This window comes from Eurosta solidaginis, chromosome 5 (assembly GCF_040869045.1).
Source record: "Eurosta solidaginis isolate ZX-2024a chromosome 5, ASM4086904v1, whole genome shotgun sequence".
NCBI lineage: Eukaryota > Metazoa > Arthropoda > Insecta > Diptera > Tephritidae > Eurosta > Eurosta solidaginis.
In genome coordinates, this window is record NC_090323.1 from 77,974,417 (window position 1) to 77,990,307 (window position 15,891).

Here is a 15,891-nt window from a genome sequence, read left to right on the forward strand (position 1 = left end):
TATTTAGAGATGTTCAGAAAATCCATTTACAAAATGTGGAATCTTGATACTGCTATTTGAGTAACTTTCCATAGAGCTAGATTCTTGAAACTAAGAACTAACTTCAGAATCCGATGACAATGCCACATAAGTGAAAAAAATTTTCGCTAGGTGCTCCAGGGATTGTGAAAATTTGAGAAATCTTGCATACTTGGAAATTTTGCTTTCGAATTTTAAGGAACTTTCCGATAACCCAGTGACCTGAAACATTGAACGTAGCTTTGAGCTTTACTACGCAGTAATATTTAGGATAAAACAGTTTTCTCGATGGTACAGGGATAGATATTTTTGAAGATATTTAGCATGTGAAATCTTGCGACCGCTATTTGAATAAGTTCTCATAGAGCCAGATTCTTGAAACTAAGAATACACTTTAGAACCCCATGACGATGCAACATGAGTTAAAAGAATTTTCGGTGGAAGATCTAGAGATCGTGGAAATTCAAAAAATCGTCGGAGCTTGGAAATTTGGCTTTCAAATTTCGAGGAAATTCCCTATAACACTATTAACTGAAACTTTGAACATAATTTTGGGCTTTCTAGGTTGTAATGTTTAGGATACAAATGATTTTTAGATGGGAAAGGGATTGAGATATTAAGAGGTACTAAAAAGTCTATTAGGAGTTGTGAAATCTTGCGAGAATTGTAAAATCTGAAAACATTTCTTTCTGGAAAGTGTACCAGGATTCGAGCTATTGGTATATATCTTATTTATGGTGCGATTTGTTTGAACTTAATGGTTTAGGCAGCTTTTAGCATTGGCTAATCTTTTATGTATATAAAACCAATGCAAAATCTGTGATCGGATGAACCAATTTTAAAAACAACATCAGATGAAGCGGCTCTGGGAGTGTTCGAGAGAAAAGTTCTTCGAAAGATTTATGGACCTCTACGCGTTGGCGATGGCGAGTATCGAAGAAGATTGAACGATGAGCTGTACGAGCTCTACGTAGGCATCAACGTAGTCCAGCGAATTAGAACGCATCGGCTGCGCTGGCTAGGCTATGTTATGCAAATGAAAGATGACGCTCCGGCCATGAAAGTGTTTCTGTCGGAACCCGCCTATGGAAGCAGGGGTAGAGGGCGGCCCCCACTCCGCTGGAAGAACCAGGTGGAAAACGATTTAAACTCCCTTGGTGTGACCAATTTGCGCCGGTTGGCAGAGAAGCGACTGGCGCGCCTTGTTGGACGGCCATAACCGTTTAAACGGTTAAGCGCCAATTAAGTACGTAAGTAAGTAAGGGTTTTAGCTCTATATGTGAGTCCATTTCTAAGATCTAGCTAAAAATAGCGAACAAAAACCAAAAAGTTCATATGCCGTTCAACGATATAACTATTTGTAAATTAACGAAAGAAAGAAGTTTTGTGACTATTGAGATATTTATTACTTACAGGTGTATTGTCCATTAGCATGACAGGCAGAGAAACGAGCGGGGTTATGAAAACGACCAAACCCTTCCAATGGAATGAGAAGAAATTTTTTGCATTTTCGCTGCATGTATCAGGTGGCGCTGAGGCATTGCCAACCTCACTATTACAATTATTAAAAATAAAGATTAAAAATAAATAAACAATTAAACAACATTGAAACAACATTAATTAAAAATCTTACATTTCCATTTTCTGCATCTTTGATCTGACGGGCTGATGCTGCAAAGAAAGGAATAAATATGTTGTTAAAGTTCTTAAATTGGCGATAAAATTAAAATACCAGAAAAATGTATGCTGATACGTCAAAAAAGTTAAATAAATATAGTTTAAGAAAACTAAAAAACACGCTTTTAAATAATATCGAACTAAAAGGTAAAAAATAATTTTCAAAATAAGTTTAAGACAATAAGGAACGAAAAATACTAGTATTATTGTAGAAAAGCGTCGTGCGCTCGATATACTTACGAAAAATATGGCACAAACCGCCCAAGGAGTTCAAATCACACTCGGGTAGAATATAATTTCTAATTTAAAAGTATAAAGATATCTGAAGAGATCTTGGGCAGGGTCGAAATAAAGTGCTTGTTAACGTTCACCGAAGATGGCGAAAGCGGCCCCTGGAATTGCTATCTTATGTAGCGCAAAGTTATTCATACGGAAAGCAAAAATTAGCCAGCACCAAAACTAAAAGTTAGAGAAAATTTAAGATATAATGCATAGGTATAAAATGCATACAACGTATAAAATAATTTTTATTATATAAAATTAGTATGACTTATTAGATTTGTCAATATTATTTTAGTTCTGCTACTTTTAACATATTTATAACATATATTTAGAAGTAAGAAATATGATTGATGACTACATTTATACGTGTTTCATTTATATTCATTGAGGAATAACTTCGTGAAAATAAAAAGCATATTTTTATAAAGTACATGTGAAGCTCCAAAGATAAGAGGATTAATAGAATGAACTTTGGTTTGTATGTATATTACATTTTTCAAATAAAAATCTCCTGCTAAAAAAGGAGCAAAACCTAAGTACATTTTTTCATTTTCGTACTAAACTTCACTCCTTTTCGTGATCAATATTTTGGACAAGTTTTGAAAAAACTCCGAACATCATTCATTATACTTCATTTGACTGCCTTCTTCTACTGCCCTCCACTATATTCGCAACATAACCTCAATTTAAGCTGCCAAACTATATAGTAAACAATTAGGTAGTGTGTTTCAGCATTCTTCTCATTTGATGTTCGTGACATTCCTCTATAAATGTATTCTTTATACATATATGTATGTATGAGAGCACACGTTGAGTATATAATGTTCGGTTTCGACATAGCCTTCGTTCAATAGAAGCAGTTAGTGAATAAAGGCACCTGCTTTAACAGCAGAATGAATGCAGGTAGGGTCTACCACGTCATCCCCAAAATCAAAATCCCCAAACTCATAATCACAAAATCCCCATTTTATGTATGAAATAAATTCAAATTTATATGAGTTAACCGGGGATTGCCCGTATCGCTTTAAATGTTCGAAAACATTTATTTCAAGCAATTTTTAATTTTATAATTTATTTAATAATTTGGGAAAAATTTAAACAACGTGACATCAGGACGGACAAGGCGACAGCTGTTTCGATTATACCTTTTAAATCTCTTCAAAGCCTTTTCTCCCGGGAGTGGGAGTCGAACTCGCACTCCTACGATAGTTGAAATGGTTAAAAACGCATTCAGCTACGTTATGCCTTAGTTGTTGTAAAGTTTTTCCCAATTGCCTTCTTTCGCATATATTATCTTCTACACATCACATAATTTGTATGTAGTTATGTGTTGAAGTTATGCATGTTTGTAAGGCGGTTTTCAGAAAAACTTGGTATTTGTTACTGTTTTTGTTCTATTTATAGAACTACAACGAATTAGCAAATGTTGTCTACTTATATGAGTTAACCGGGGATTGCCCGTATCGCTTTAAATGTATGAAAACATTTATTTCAAGCAATTTTTATACTCAGTTGAGCAGAGCTCACAGAGTATATTAACTTTGATTGCATAACGGTTGGTTGTACAGGTATAAAGGAATCGAGATAGATATAGACTTCCATATATCAAAATCATCAGTATCGAAAAAAATTTCGATTTACCCATGTCCGTCCGTCCGTCCGTCCGTCTGTCCGTTAACACGATAACTTGAGTAAATTTTGAGGTATCTTGATGAAATTTGGTACGTAGGTTCCTGGGCACTCATCTCAGATCGCTATTTAAAATGAACGATATCGGACCATAACCACGCCCACTTTTTCGATATCGAAAATTTCGAAAAATCGAAAAAGTGCGATAATTCATTACCAAATACGCATTAAGCGATGAAACTAGGTAGGTGAGTTGAGCTTATGACGCAGAATAGAAAACTAGTAAAATTTTGGACAATGGGCGTGGCACCGCCCACTTTTAAATGAAGGTAATTTAGAAGTTTTGCAAGCTGTAATTGGGCAGTCGTTGAAGATATCATGATGAAATTTGGCAGGAACGTTACTCTTATTACTTTATGCTTGCTCAATAAAAATTAGCAAAATCGGAGAACGACCACGCCCACTTTTTAAAAATTTTTTTTTTTAAATTCAAATTTTAAAAGAAAAGTTAATATCTTTACAGCATATAAGTAAATTATGCCAACATTCAACTCCAGTAATGATATGGTGCAACAAAATACAAAAATAAAAGAAAATTTCAAAATGGGCGTGGCTCCGCCCTTTTTCATTTAATTTGTCTAGGATCCTTGTAATGCCATAAGTCGAACAAAAATTAACCAATCCTTGTGAAATTTGGTAGAGGTTTAGCTTCTAGGACGGTAACTGTTTTCTGTGAAAAAGGGCGAAATCGGTTGAAGCCACGCCCAGTTTTTATACACAGTCGACCGTCTGCCCTTCCGCTCGGCCGTTAACACGATAACTTGAGCAAAAATCGATATATCTTTACTAAACTCAGTTCACGTACTTATCTGGACTCACTTTGTATTGGTATAAAAAATTGCCGAAATCCGACTATGACCACGCCCACTTTTTCGATATCGAAAATTACGAAAAATGAAAAAAATGCCATTATTATATACCAAATACGAAAAAATGGATGAAACATGGTAATTGTATTGGTCTATTGACGCAAAATATAACTTTAGAAAAAAACTTGGAAAAATGGGTGTGACACCTACCATATTAAGTAGAAGAAAATGAAAAAGTTTTGCAGGGCGAAATCAAAAGCCCTTGGAATCTTGGAAGGAATACTGTACGTGGTATTACATATATAAATAAACTAGCGGTACCCGACAGATGATGTTCTGGATCACCCTGGTCCACATTTTGGTAGATATCTCGAAAACGCATTCACATATACAACTAAGGGCCACTCCCTTTTAAAACCCTCATTAATACCTTTAATTTGATACCCATATCGTACAAACACATTCCAGAGTCACCCCTGGTCCACGTTTATGGCGATATCTCGAAAAGGCGTTCACATATAGAACTAAGGCCCACTCCTTTTTAAAATACTCATTAACACCTTTCATTTGATACCCATATCGCACAAACAAATTCTAGAGTCACCCCTGTCCACCTTTATGTCGATATCTCGAAAAGGCGTCCACCTATAGAACTAAGGCCAACGCCTTTTTAAAATACTCATTAACACCTTTCATTTGATACCCATATCGTACAAAAAAATTCTAGAGTCACCCCTGGCCCACCTTTATGGCGATATCTCGAAAAGGCGTCCACCTATAGAACTAAGGCCCACACCCTTTTAAAATAGTCATTAACACCTTTCATTTGATATCCATATCGTACACAAAAGTTCTAGAGTCACCCCTGGCCCACCTTTATGGCGATATCTCGAAAAGGCATCCACCTATAGAACTAAGGCCCACGCCCTTTTAAAATACTCATTAACACCTTTCATTTGATACCCATATCGTACAAACAAATTGTAGAGTCACCCCTGGTCCACCTTTATGGCGATATCTCGAAAAGGCGTCCACCTATAGAACTAAGGCCCACACCCTTTTAAAATACTCATTAACACCTTTCATTTGATACCCATATCGTACAAACAAATTCTAGAGTCACCCCTGGTCTGCCTTTATGGAGATATCTCGAAAAGGCGTCCACCTATAGAACTAAGACCCACGCCATTTTAAAATACTCATTAACACCTTTCATTTGATACCCATATCGTACAAATTCTAGAGTCACCCCTGGTCCACCTTTATGGCGATATCTCGAAAAGACGTCCACCTATAGAACTTAGGCCCACTCCCTTTTAAACCTATCATAACACATTCCATTTGATACCCATCCACCATGGCGATATCTCGAAAAGGCATCCACCTATAGAACTAAGGCCAACTCCCTTTTAAACACCTTTCATTTGATACCCATATCGTATAAACAAATTCTAGAGTCACCCCTGGTCCCCCTTTATGTCGATATCTCGAAAAGGCATCCACCTATAGAACTAAGGCCCACGCCCTTTTAAAATACTCATTAACACCTTTCATTTGATACCCATATCGTACAAACAAATTGTAGAGTCACCCCTGGTCCACCTTTATGGCGATATCTCGAAAAGGCGTCCACCTATAGAACTAAGGCCCACACCCTTTTAAAATAGTCATTAACACCTTTCATTTGATATCCATATCGTACACAAAAGTTCTAGAGTCACCCCTGGCCCACCTTTATGGCGATATCTCGAAAAGGCATCCACCTATAGAACTAAGGCCCACGCCCTTTTAAAATACTCATTAACACCTTTCATTTGATACCCATATCGTACAAACAAATTGTAGAGTCACCCCTGGTCCACCTTTATGGCGATATCTCGAAAAGGCGTCCACCTATAGAACTAAGGCCCACACCCTTTTAAAATACTCATTAACACCTTTCATTTGATACCCATATCGTACAAACAAATTCTAGAGTCACCCCTGGTCTGCCTTTATGGAGATATCTCGAAAAGGCGTCCACCTATAGAACTAAGACCCACGCCATTTTAAAATACTCATTAACACCTTTCATTTGATACCCATATCGTACAAATTCTAGAGTCACCCCTGGTCCACCTTTATGGCGATATCTCGAAAAGACGTCCACCTATAGAACTTAGGCCCACTCCCTTTTAAACCTATCATAACACATTCCATTTGATACCCATCCACCATGGCGATATCTCGAAAAGGCATCCACCTATAGAACTAAGGCCAACTCCCTTTTAAACACCTTTCATTTGATACCCATATCGTATAAACAAATTCTAGAGTCACCCCTGGTCCCCCTTTATGTCGATATCTCGAAAAGGCATCCACCTATAGAACTAAGGCCCACGCCCTTTTAAAATACTCATTAACACCTTTCATTTGATACCCATATCGTACAAACAAATTGTAGAGTCACCCCTGGTCCACCTTTATGGCGATATCTCGAAAAGGCGTCCACCTATAGAACTAAGGCCCACACCCTTTTAAAATAGTCATTAACACCTTTCATTTGATATCCATATCGTACACAAAAGTTCTAGAGTCACCCCTGGCCCACCTTTATGGCGATATCTCGAAAAGGCATCCACCTATAGAACTAAGGCCCACGCCCTTTTAAAATACTCATTAACACCTTTCATTTGATACCCATATCGTACAAACAAATTGTAGAGTCACCCCTGGTCCACCTTTATGGCGATATCTCGAAAAGGCGTCCACCTATAGAACTAAGGCCCACACCCTTTTAAAATACTCATTAACACCTTTCATTTGATACCCATATCGTACAAACAAATTCTAGAGTCACCCCTGGTCTGCCTTTATGGAGATATCTCGAAAAGGCGTCCACCTATAGAACTAAGACCCACGCCATTTTAAAATACTCATTAACACCTTTCATTTGATACCCATATCGTACAAATTCTAGAGTCACCCCTGGTCCACCTTTATGGCGATATCTCGAAAAGACGTCCACCTATAGAACTTAGGCCCACTCCCTTTTAAACCTATCATTAACACATTCCATTTGATACCCATATCGTACAAACAAATTCTCGAGTCAGGCCTGGTCCACCTTTATGGCGATATCCCTAAATGGCGTCCATCTATAGATCTATGGCCCACTTCCTCTTAAAATACTCTTTAATACCTTCCATTTGATACACATATCATACAAACACATTCCAGGGTTACCCTAGGTTCCTTTTACAACATGGTGATTTCCCTTACTTTGTCTCCACAGCTCTCAACTGAGTATATAATGTTCGGTTACACCCGAACTTAGCCTTCCTTACTTGTTAATTTTATAATTTATTTAATAATTTGGGAAAAATTTAAACAACGTGACATCAGGACGTACAAGGCGACAGCTGTTTCGATTATACCTTGTAAATCTCTTCAAAGCCTTTTCCCCCGGGAGTGGGAGTCGAACCCGCACTCCTACGATAGTTGAAATGGTTACAAACGCATTCAACTACGTCACGCCTTAGTTGTTGTAAAGTTTTTCCCAATTGCCCAAAATTATAAAATTTAAAATTACTTGAAATAAATATTTTCATACATTTAAAGCGATACGGGCAATCCCCGGTTAACTCATATAAGTGGACAACATTTGGTTAATTCGTTGTAGTTCTATAAATAGAACAAAAACAGCAGCAAATACCAAGTTTCTCTGAAAACCGCCTTACAAATATGCATAACTTCAACACATAACTACATACGAATTATGTGATGTGTAGAATATAATATATGCGAAAGAAGCCAATTGCGAAAAACTTTACAACGACTAAGGCATGACGTAGCTGAATGTGTTTGTAACCACTTCAACTATCGTAGGAGCGCGGGTTCGACTCCCACTCCCGGGAGAGAAGGCTTTGAAGAGATTTACAAGGTATAGTCTAAACAGCTGTCGCTTTGTTCGTCCTGATGTCACGTTGTTTAAATTTTTCCCAAATTATTAAATAAATTAAAATTAGGTTTAAAATCGCCGCGACCAAAAAAGGCTAATAATCCATACCAAATTTCTGCATAGGCGGCCTTCGGCCGCGCTTATAAAAAATAACCCTGGGCTACGCCATGCCAAGTCCGGGTGTGTGGTATAACCGTGGCTACCGCCACGGTGATGTCCTTCTCGTAGTACACGCTTCTGTTAGCTTGTTCGAATTAAAGCGACTATCAGTCCTATATATGGATAAGTAAAAATATATATTGCCAAAACGTGATCATATAGTTATACATACATAAATATGAATGAAAGAGGAAAGAGATATTGCTATTTTTTACACGGTCATGATGTTTATCATAGCACAGGATTTCGCGGCACTCCCATGCAGGTAATCTCGAGCTCAAAACCCGAAAAGATAGTTCATGAATAGGAGAAAATGAGAAACATGTCGTCATGTGCAACTTTTGTATTTTTTCTCTAATCTCAATAACAAGTATGGGAATATAAGTATTATCTAAAGCTTAATCATTATTTAAAGCTTAACCCTTTCACTACCGCCAGCTAGTACGCATTACAAATGTATTTCTAAGTAATGGTAATTAAAGTAAGTTTCGGAAGCACTTTAGTGAAAGCAAAAATCGCCTCCTTATATGGGCGTGGTCAGAATTTTATGTCCGCCTTAGTGGACATGAGTAGCAAAGGCAGTCAATTTAAAATGCAGTAAGGTCTATCAAAATTCGAAAAGAGATAAACAATTGAAATAATTTTACAACAAAATTCATTTTTATTCAAGAAAAAATAACTGTACCTTACAGTTTATGAGTTTAATGGTTTATTTCAAGGAAACTAATAAAAGAAATTAACAAAAATAGGCTTTATTGACCACTATGTGCTTTAGTGCAAGTCAAAAGGCTCCACTAGTACAACCCGACGTTTCGCTAATCATCTTACCATCCTCAGGGGTGAACTACATTTATTTAAATTTTTTTCCAATTTCAAACAACAACAACATTAAAACATGTAAGAGAAAAAACATAATTTGGAATTAAGTATGGATATAAAAATTACTAATTACTATCACAATTATATCTCAAGCACTTACAATTCATACGTATACAAATAATATGTTACTCTTATATATTGCACTTAACTTTTTTTACAATATATTTTAATTAAATTAATTTATTTTAAAATTCAGGTTGATACGCGTTTGATTGGGTACACTTGTCAAGTATGGTCGTTTAGTTGGACTTTAATCCATGTAAATATGCTTGTTTGTATGTATGTAGGTTCTTTTACATGCATAACATATAAGATTAAGAAATGTCATCCGTGTCTTCTTTTCTGTTTACTGTTCTGTTTCTGTTTTGTATTATCCTTAGACTCTCTATTGTGAATCTAACCTTTTCGAGTTTCTCTTTGTCTAAGATTTTCGCATTGTGGAGATCAGCTGTATGACCGGTTGCTGTGGTATGTTGCGATAGTGCAGTGCTGTTTTTGTTTTTCTTTATATCAGTGTCGTGTTCTTTTAGACGAACGCCTAGTGTGCGTTTAGTTGTACCTATTGTGGCGAATATTGGCAACACTAAGGGGTACTATCATCTCTAAGCCGACACTGTGAAATTTATAGCTGATAACTAATAAATTCTGGAAATAGAAGCGCCTAGAAATATGTCGGCGAGGAAACCGGACAGTATAAAAGCGGCAACAGTTGAGGCACGACAAGTCAGTTTGATTTAAGCAAGCTATCAGTTGCGAAGTATAAGTGTTATTGTGAAGTACTTTAATAAAGGCCATTTTGCATTATTGAATAGTGGAGTTATTTATTCAACTGTTTGGTGATTCGAACGTTAGTAGAAGGTTGCAAGTAAGAGGAATTGCCCTAAATTCGTAACACTATGTATATTTTATTGCATTTTTGGGTATCATCTCCTTTGCATGCTATTTCGTAAACAATGTTATTTTGTTGTGTAGTTGGAATTGGGCTTTTAGTTTTCGTGAAAATAGTAGACAAAGTTTGGTTAGATTTGTAGGCGAAGCATATGTTGTTGTTGGTTTTTGGTGTGCTTTTTTCTATGTTGTCTGTTAACCTAGGAATGTATGTTACGCTGTAATACTGTTTTGGTTGGACATTGATGTTAGCTGTTGGGTTGTTGTTAGTTTCGTATTTTATTTGCGTTTTCTTTTGTTCAATTAAATTTTGTATGAGGCCGTATGGGTAATTGTTTTTCCTCAATATTTTGGTGATCTTTTTAAAGTTGACGTCCCAGAAATTTTAATGGCTGATTTTCAACACTTTGTGTATTAGGGTTTTTGCCGTGTTAACCTTATATTTAAATGGTTGCGCTGATAAGTAATTCATCAGTCGTCCCGATGAAGTGGGTTTTGTATACCAATCTAGTACTAATAAAAGTAATTTTGTTGCTTGCATCCTTCCATTTACAACGAACTGAATTAGTCCGTGAAGAATCAAACTTTGGTAAATGGCCGCTTTGATCATAACGCGTATCAATCGGTAATTGGTGGAAATACTTCAATCTCTTCGACATCGTTTACTTGCATTTTGAGAATATTGTGGTTACGTGTATGATATTTTCGAAAGAGAATAAGCCAATCTTTTTCTGAAAGCAATTAAATCCATTTGATTGAAGCACCAAAACCAAGCTTGTTTATAACATTTACATTTCAATTCCAGTGAAGGACCCCTGCTACGCAACGAAATCATACGGCATTCCACTTTTTCCACAAAGAACATACAGTTTCATTCCCCATGGACAAGGCTTACCACGTATATACTGCTTTATTCCCAGGCGCCCTTTAAATTTAATAATCTGTTCATCAACACGAAAGGATTTCCTACAGCTCTTGCTCTAATAACCGTTTCCGAATAGAATCGATTATAGATCTTACTCTATATAATTTATCTTGGGTTTGTGGGGGTAGACTAGTATCCACTAAATGCAAATGTGTTCACAGGCCATAAGAACGATAACGTGTCATAATGTTAGCAAATAATGGAAGTGCTAAAGTTTCGAATTTCTCCAGGACTAGTTGGTCCAAAGTTTGATTCTTTGTGCACACCATAAAGAGTATCGTAGTTGGATGTATCTTCAAAAAATTGAGTGGCCAAGTATTTTTGGAAATACTCGTACTCACTTTTGACGCCTTTAGGCATCTGAACAGGTGGGGGTGCCTCCATTGAATGTCACTTTTCTGATTTATATTTGCCCAATGAAAACATTCATTTCCCTCTTCCGCTTCTGGTGTACTTATTTTTCTAGTAGAAAACTGAAACTGAACGCAATACTCTCACGGAAAAATACTCATTTTGTGGAACTTTCGCTTCGCTCCTTATTGAGGATGGTGTTGAAAAAGATGTAAGTTGAGGGCGTGCATCTGGTTGATTTGAAAATGCTGAACTCAGCTCTCGTTCCATTTCACTTTCCTCACAACTCATATCGTCATTTCCCACCTCTTAATCTCCTTCGACTCATCGTCGAAATCTGAAAAATTATTTAGAAGGTCAAAAATCTCGCCTTTTAACCCCGTGCCGGTATACTATTGTTTTGATGCTGCCACCGGTTTGGCGCATTCTCCGACTTCACCACATGTGATTCTGGCATTGCCCTTGAAAGTTTGGAACAACTACTTTTTACTAGTTCAAAGTGCTAATTTTACTCAGCCCCATCAAAATAACTATATTGTACCTGCTGAATCGAAGAGTGGTAGTAGTTTATTTCTTAAGACGCACAACATTCTAACCTTTCTTCAGTATTCAAGTTTCGATATATATCTGCCTATAGGAATACCTGCGATCTATTTGCACCACAGTCATGAGCTGCGGAATTGCCACGTTGCTGCGTTTATCTTCTTGGTGACAACCAAGCAGCAAGCATTTGCTCCTTTTAGAGTCTATGATTAAGCCAGAGTCTCTTTGTTATTTCCTTTTATTACTTCCTTTGAAATAGTTTCGTTTGATGTTTTTCCAACAATTTCTATACAAAATTGGAAACTCTTGCAGTCCATTTTTGAGTAACTTCCCATAGAGCTAGAGTATAGAAACTTAGTACACACACCCACAGGAATAAAAATTGGGAAAATTAAAAAAATCGTCCGAACTTCGAAATTCTTTTGATAACCCATAAGCCTGAGACTTTGAACGAAACTTCGGGCTTGTTGTAATATTTAGGAAAAACAAGTTTTCTAGATAGGACGGGGATCGAGATATTTGGAAGAATTGAAAAGTCCATTTAGAATTCTGGAATCTAAACCCAAAACATGAAACCTTACATGTAGTTCAGATCCACTTGACAATGCAACAAAAGGGGAAAGTAAAAGGAAGATACAACATTTTGAAGCAAAGACGTAATCTTTTTAAACTTTGATTCTCAAATTTCAACATAACCACAGTATAAATTTGTATGAGGAACAAAAATATAAATGTGGAGTGAAATAAATAGACTTTCGATATAATCTTTACCCAAGTCCAGCAATGTGCGCTCCACCTTCATATTTTTGTTTCTCATAAAAAAATGTACAGTGGTTATGTCAAAATTAGAATATCAAAGTTCAACAAGAATATGTCTTTGTTTAAAGAGAAAAATTTTGCTTCTTTTGGTCCATTTATATACATAAAAATTTTGTATCTACTTTTTATCAATCACTTCGTGGCAGCTGTGCCCATTGCTGCTGTAATGCAACCATTACTGCGCTTGATGACCGAGGGGGGCTCTGTTCAAATACCACGCAATGTTGAGTTACATAGTAGGACGCTCTGGACTTGAGTTAAACCTTTACACTAGTGAGAAGCTGGCTGCCCTAGCAATGGCTTCAGATCCAACAGTGGAAAAGAAACTATGATGCGGGGTGGTCAAGTTCGGAGCAACCGTTATGTTGACCCGACACGAACGATCAATATAAATATTTTCCGGCAATGTAGCTCTTGAATATTCTGGGAAAAGTGTTTGGTTCAATACCTGCCCGAAAAATTTGTTCAGCGTCAAAAACTAGACCAAAGAATCTAAAGAAATATAAATGTAGAACTGCAAATAAAAATATTGCTTTGGGACGCTGTTTTAAAAGGGGATGCCAAAACACAGTTTATGTCAAATGGGGGCAATGGCGGAGAAGAAAAAGGAGTGGAGTCCCCTTCCTATATTTGTATGATGGTTTCACCTGTACTTACCAAGCAGAGAAAGTGGGAGACAAACACGAAAGCAAAAGCTTCGCACTACCACCGAACTAAATCGGATCCAGAGCGGGATAGTTGGTAGTCGCACTTGACCAACATCGCTGAAGTCTAAGCCATATGTATTCAAATAACACTGGTTTACAACCAAAATATACCAGAGACGCCATTATGAAATTCCTATGTAAAATCACCTCCTGATTCCGAAAATTAAGGTTATTTTTAATTCTATGGTAACTTTTTTGAGATATTTACGAATTACCGTTAAAAAAAATTTGGGTCCACTTAATCATATATATCTCAAGAACGAATTGAGCAATTTCAAAACGGTTTGAAGCTTTTAAGAGTTTATAAAATTTGCTATAACTGTGAATACAATACTTACGGATTTTTTAAATTTTTTTGTAAAAATATAAAAAACTTGTACTTTGCGAAGAAGGATCTCGAAAAATTTTTAAATTTTTTTGAAATTTTTGTCTCTCTAAGCTCTCCTTTATTACAAAAAAAAAAGCTTTCATTCAACAAAATCGATGGACTATACAAAAGTTATAAGCATTCAAGTAAATACATATATCGATTTAATACTTAAGTGCCGTACTGGTACATATTCGTATGTATTACTATTAGTATATAGTTAGTTACCAGGTAGATTTTCGAAGGGTTATTAGATACAAAAAACTGTTGGTGTCGTTTTCTCAAACCCAGGTACATTTTAAGCAGGAGCATATTTTTTAGGCAGGTAGGGTTTTTTTTGTAGAACTAGGGAACCTTTTTGTCTTGGTAGGCTTGAATTTTTACTTGATCTAAGTATAAATAATAGTACATGCGCCTTGTTCTTTCATAATATCTGCAAGGCTCGCCGGATACTGTTCAGTTTATAATTGCAGTTTATAACCCGTCATTTACTTAAAAATATAATATGAATAAAACGGCGCGAGAGTTTGAGTGTACAAATGATCCAGATATGTTCTGTTCCATCTGCGGCCAGTTTATCGTTAAAAGGATGAGACGTGTGTTTTCAAATCCTTTGAAAGTTACATACTATAAGTATTTTGGAATTGAGCCTAAAAACAATGGAAACCATGGACACCGAATACTTTGTGCACCACATGTCGAGTCGAATTGATTTTATCGGAAACCGGAACAAAAAGGTGCGATGTAAGAATTAGGAATTTGCTCCCTTTTAATGCATAGCTGACTAATTTCTGAAACTATCTATTTAGGCAACATATGAAATTTATTACACCAATGAAGTGGAGGGAACCAACCTACCATTCCAACGGACTGCTATATTTGCGTGCAAAAAACGATGAAAATCGGCGGCGGCGGCGTATATCTCTAGTACATACACATGAATGTTTATCGAAATAGGTATATGCACGTGATGTTTTAATTGCACGCAATTTTCGATGCGGTAAGGCTTTGGTTAGTTTGAGAAACGTATGCGGAGGGAAAGGTTTTACTTACACTCTCTATTTCACTGACAGGTATTGAGTAATATCAAACAAGTAAGGAGGGCTAAGTTCGGGTGTAACCGAACATTACATACTCAGCTGTCAAATTAAAGCTTGCAAAACTTTTAAATTACCTTCTTTTAAAAGTGGGCGGTGCCACATCCATTGCCCAAAATTTTACTAATTTTCTAATCAGCGTCATAGTAATGAATTGTCGCATTTTTTCGGTTTTCGAAATTTTCGATATCGAAAAAATGGGCGTGGTTATAGTCCGATTTCATTCGTTTTAAATGCGATGAGTGCCCAGGAACTTACATATCAAATTTCATTAAAATACCTCAAAATTTACTCAAGTTATCGTGTTTACGGACAGACGGACGCACGAACGGACGGACCAGGCTAAATGAACTTCTTTTTTCGCCCAGATCATTGTGATATGTAGAAGTCTATATATATCTCGACTAGTTTTTGCCGTTACGGGGTACCGTTATGCGAACAAAATTAATGTACTCTGTGAGCTTTGCTCAGCTGAGTATAAAAAAGTACGCATATTATGAGTTTTTAAGCGGGGAGTACCCTTATTGCTTTAAATGTATGGAAACATTTATTTGAAGCAATTTTTAATTTATTTAATAATTTGGGAAACATTTTTATAAATAGAACAAAGCAACAACACAAAGTTTCTCTGAAACCGCCTTACCAACGCATAACTTTACCATATGATGCCATACGAAGTATGGACTATGAATAAAGAAAATGTGCAAAGAAGGCAATTGGGATAAGGTTTACAACAAATAA

At 36.5% G+C, this 15,891-nt stretch overlaps 1 protein-coding gene across 7 annotated transcripts in view; it reads right to left on the reverse strand.

Moving 5' to 3' along the window:
* The window catches only part of Indy (I'm not dead yet), a 329,958-nt gene that overhangs the window by 117,610 nt on the left and 196,457 nt on the right, over positions 1-15,891 (reverse strand). For 5 of the 7 annotated variants that reach the window (XM_067791202.1, XM_067791206.1, XM_067791207.1 and 2 more), the window contains 2 exons: positions 1,652-1,689; positions 1,432-1,570 (listed from right to left, as the gene is read on the reverse strand). In XM_067791202.1, the coding sequence (XP_067647303.1) occupies positions 1,432-1,570; positions 1,652-1,668 (156 nt within the window). In that variant the 5' untranslated portion in view covers positions 1,669-1,689. Of the gene's footprint in view, positions 1-1,431; positions 1,571-1,651; positions 1,690-1,935; positions 2,155-15,891 lie in introns of all 7 variants that reach the window. The other 2 variants (XM_067791205.1, XM_067791201.1) reach the window with 1 other exon arrangement.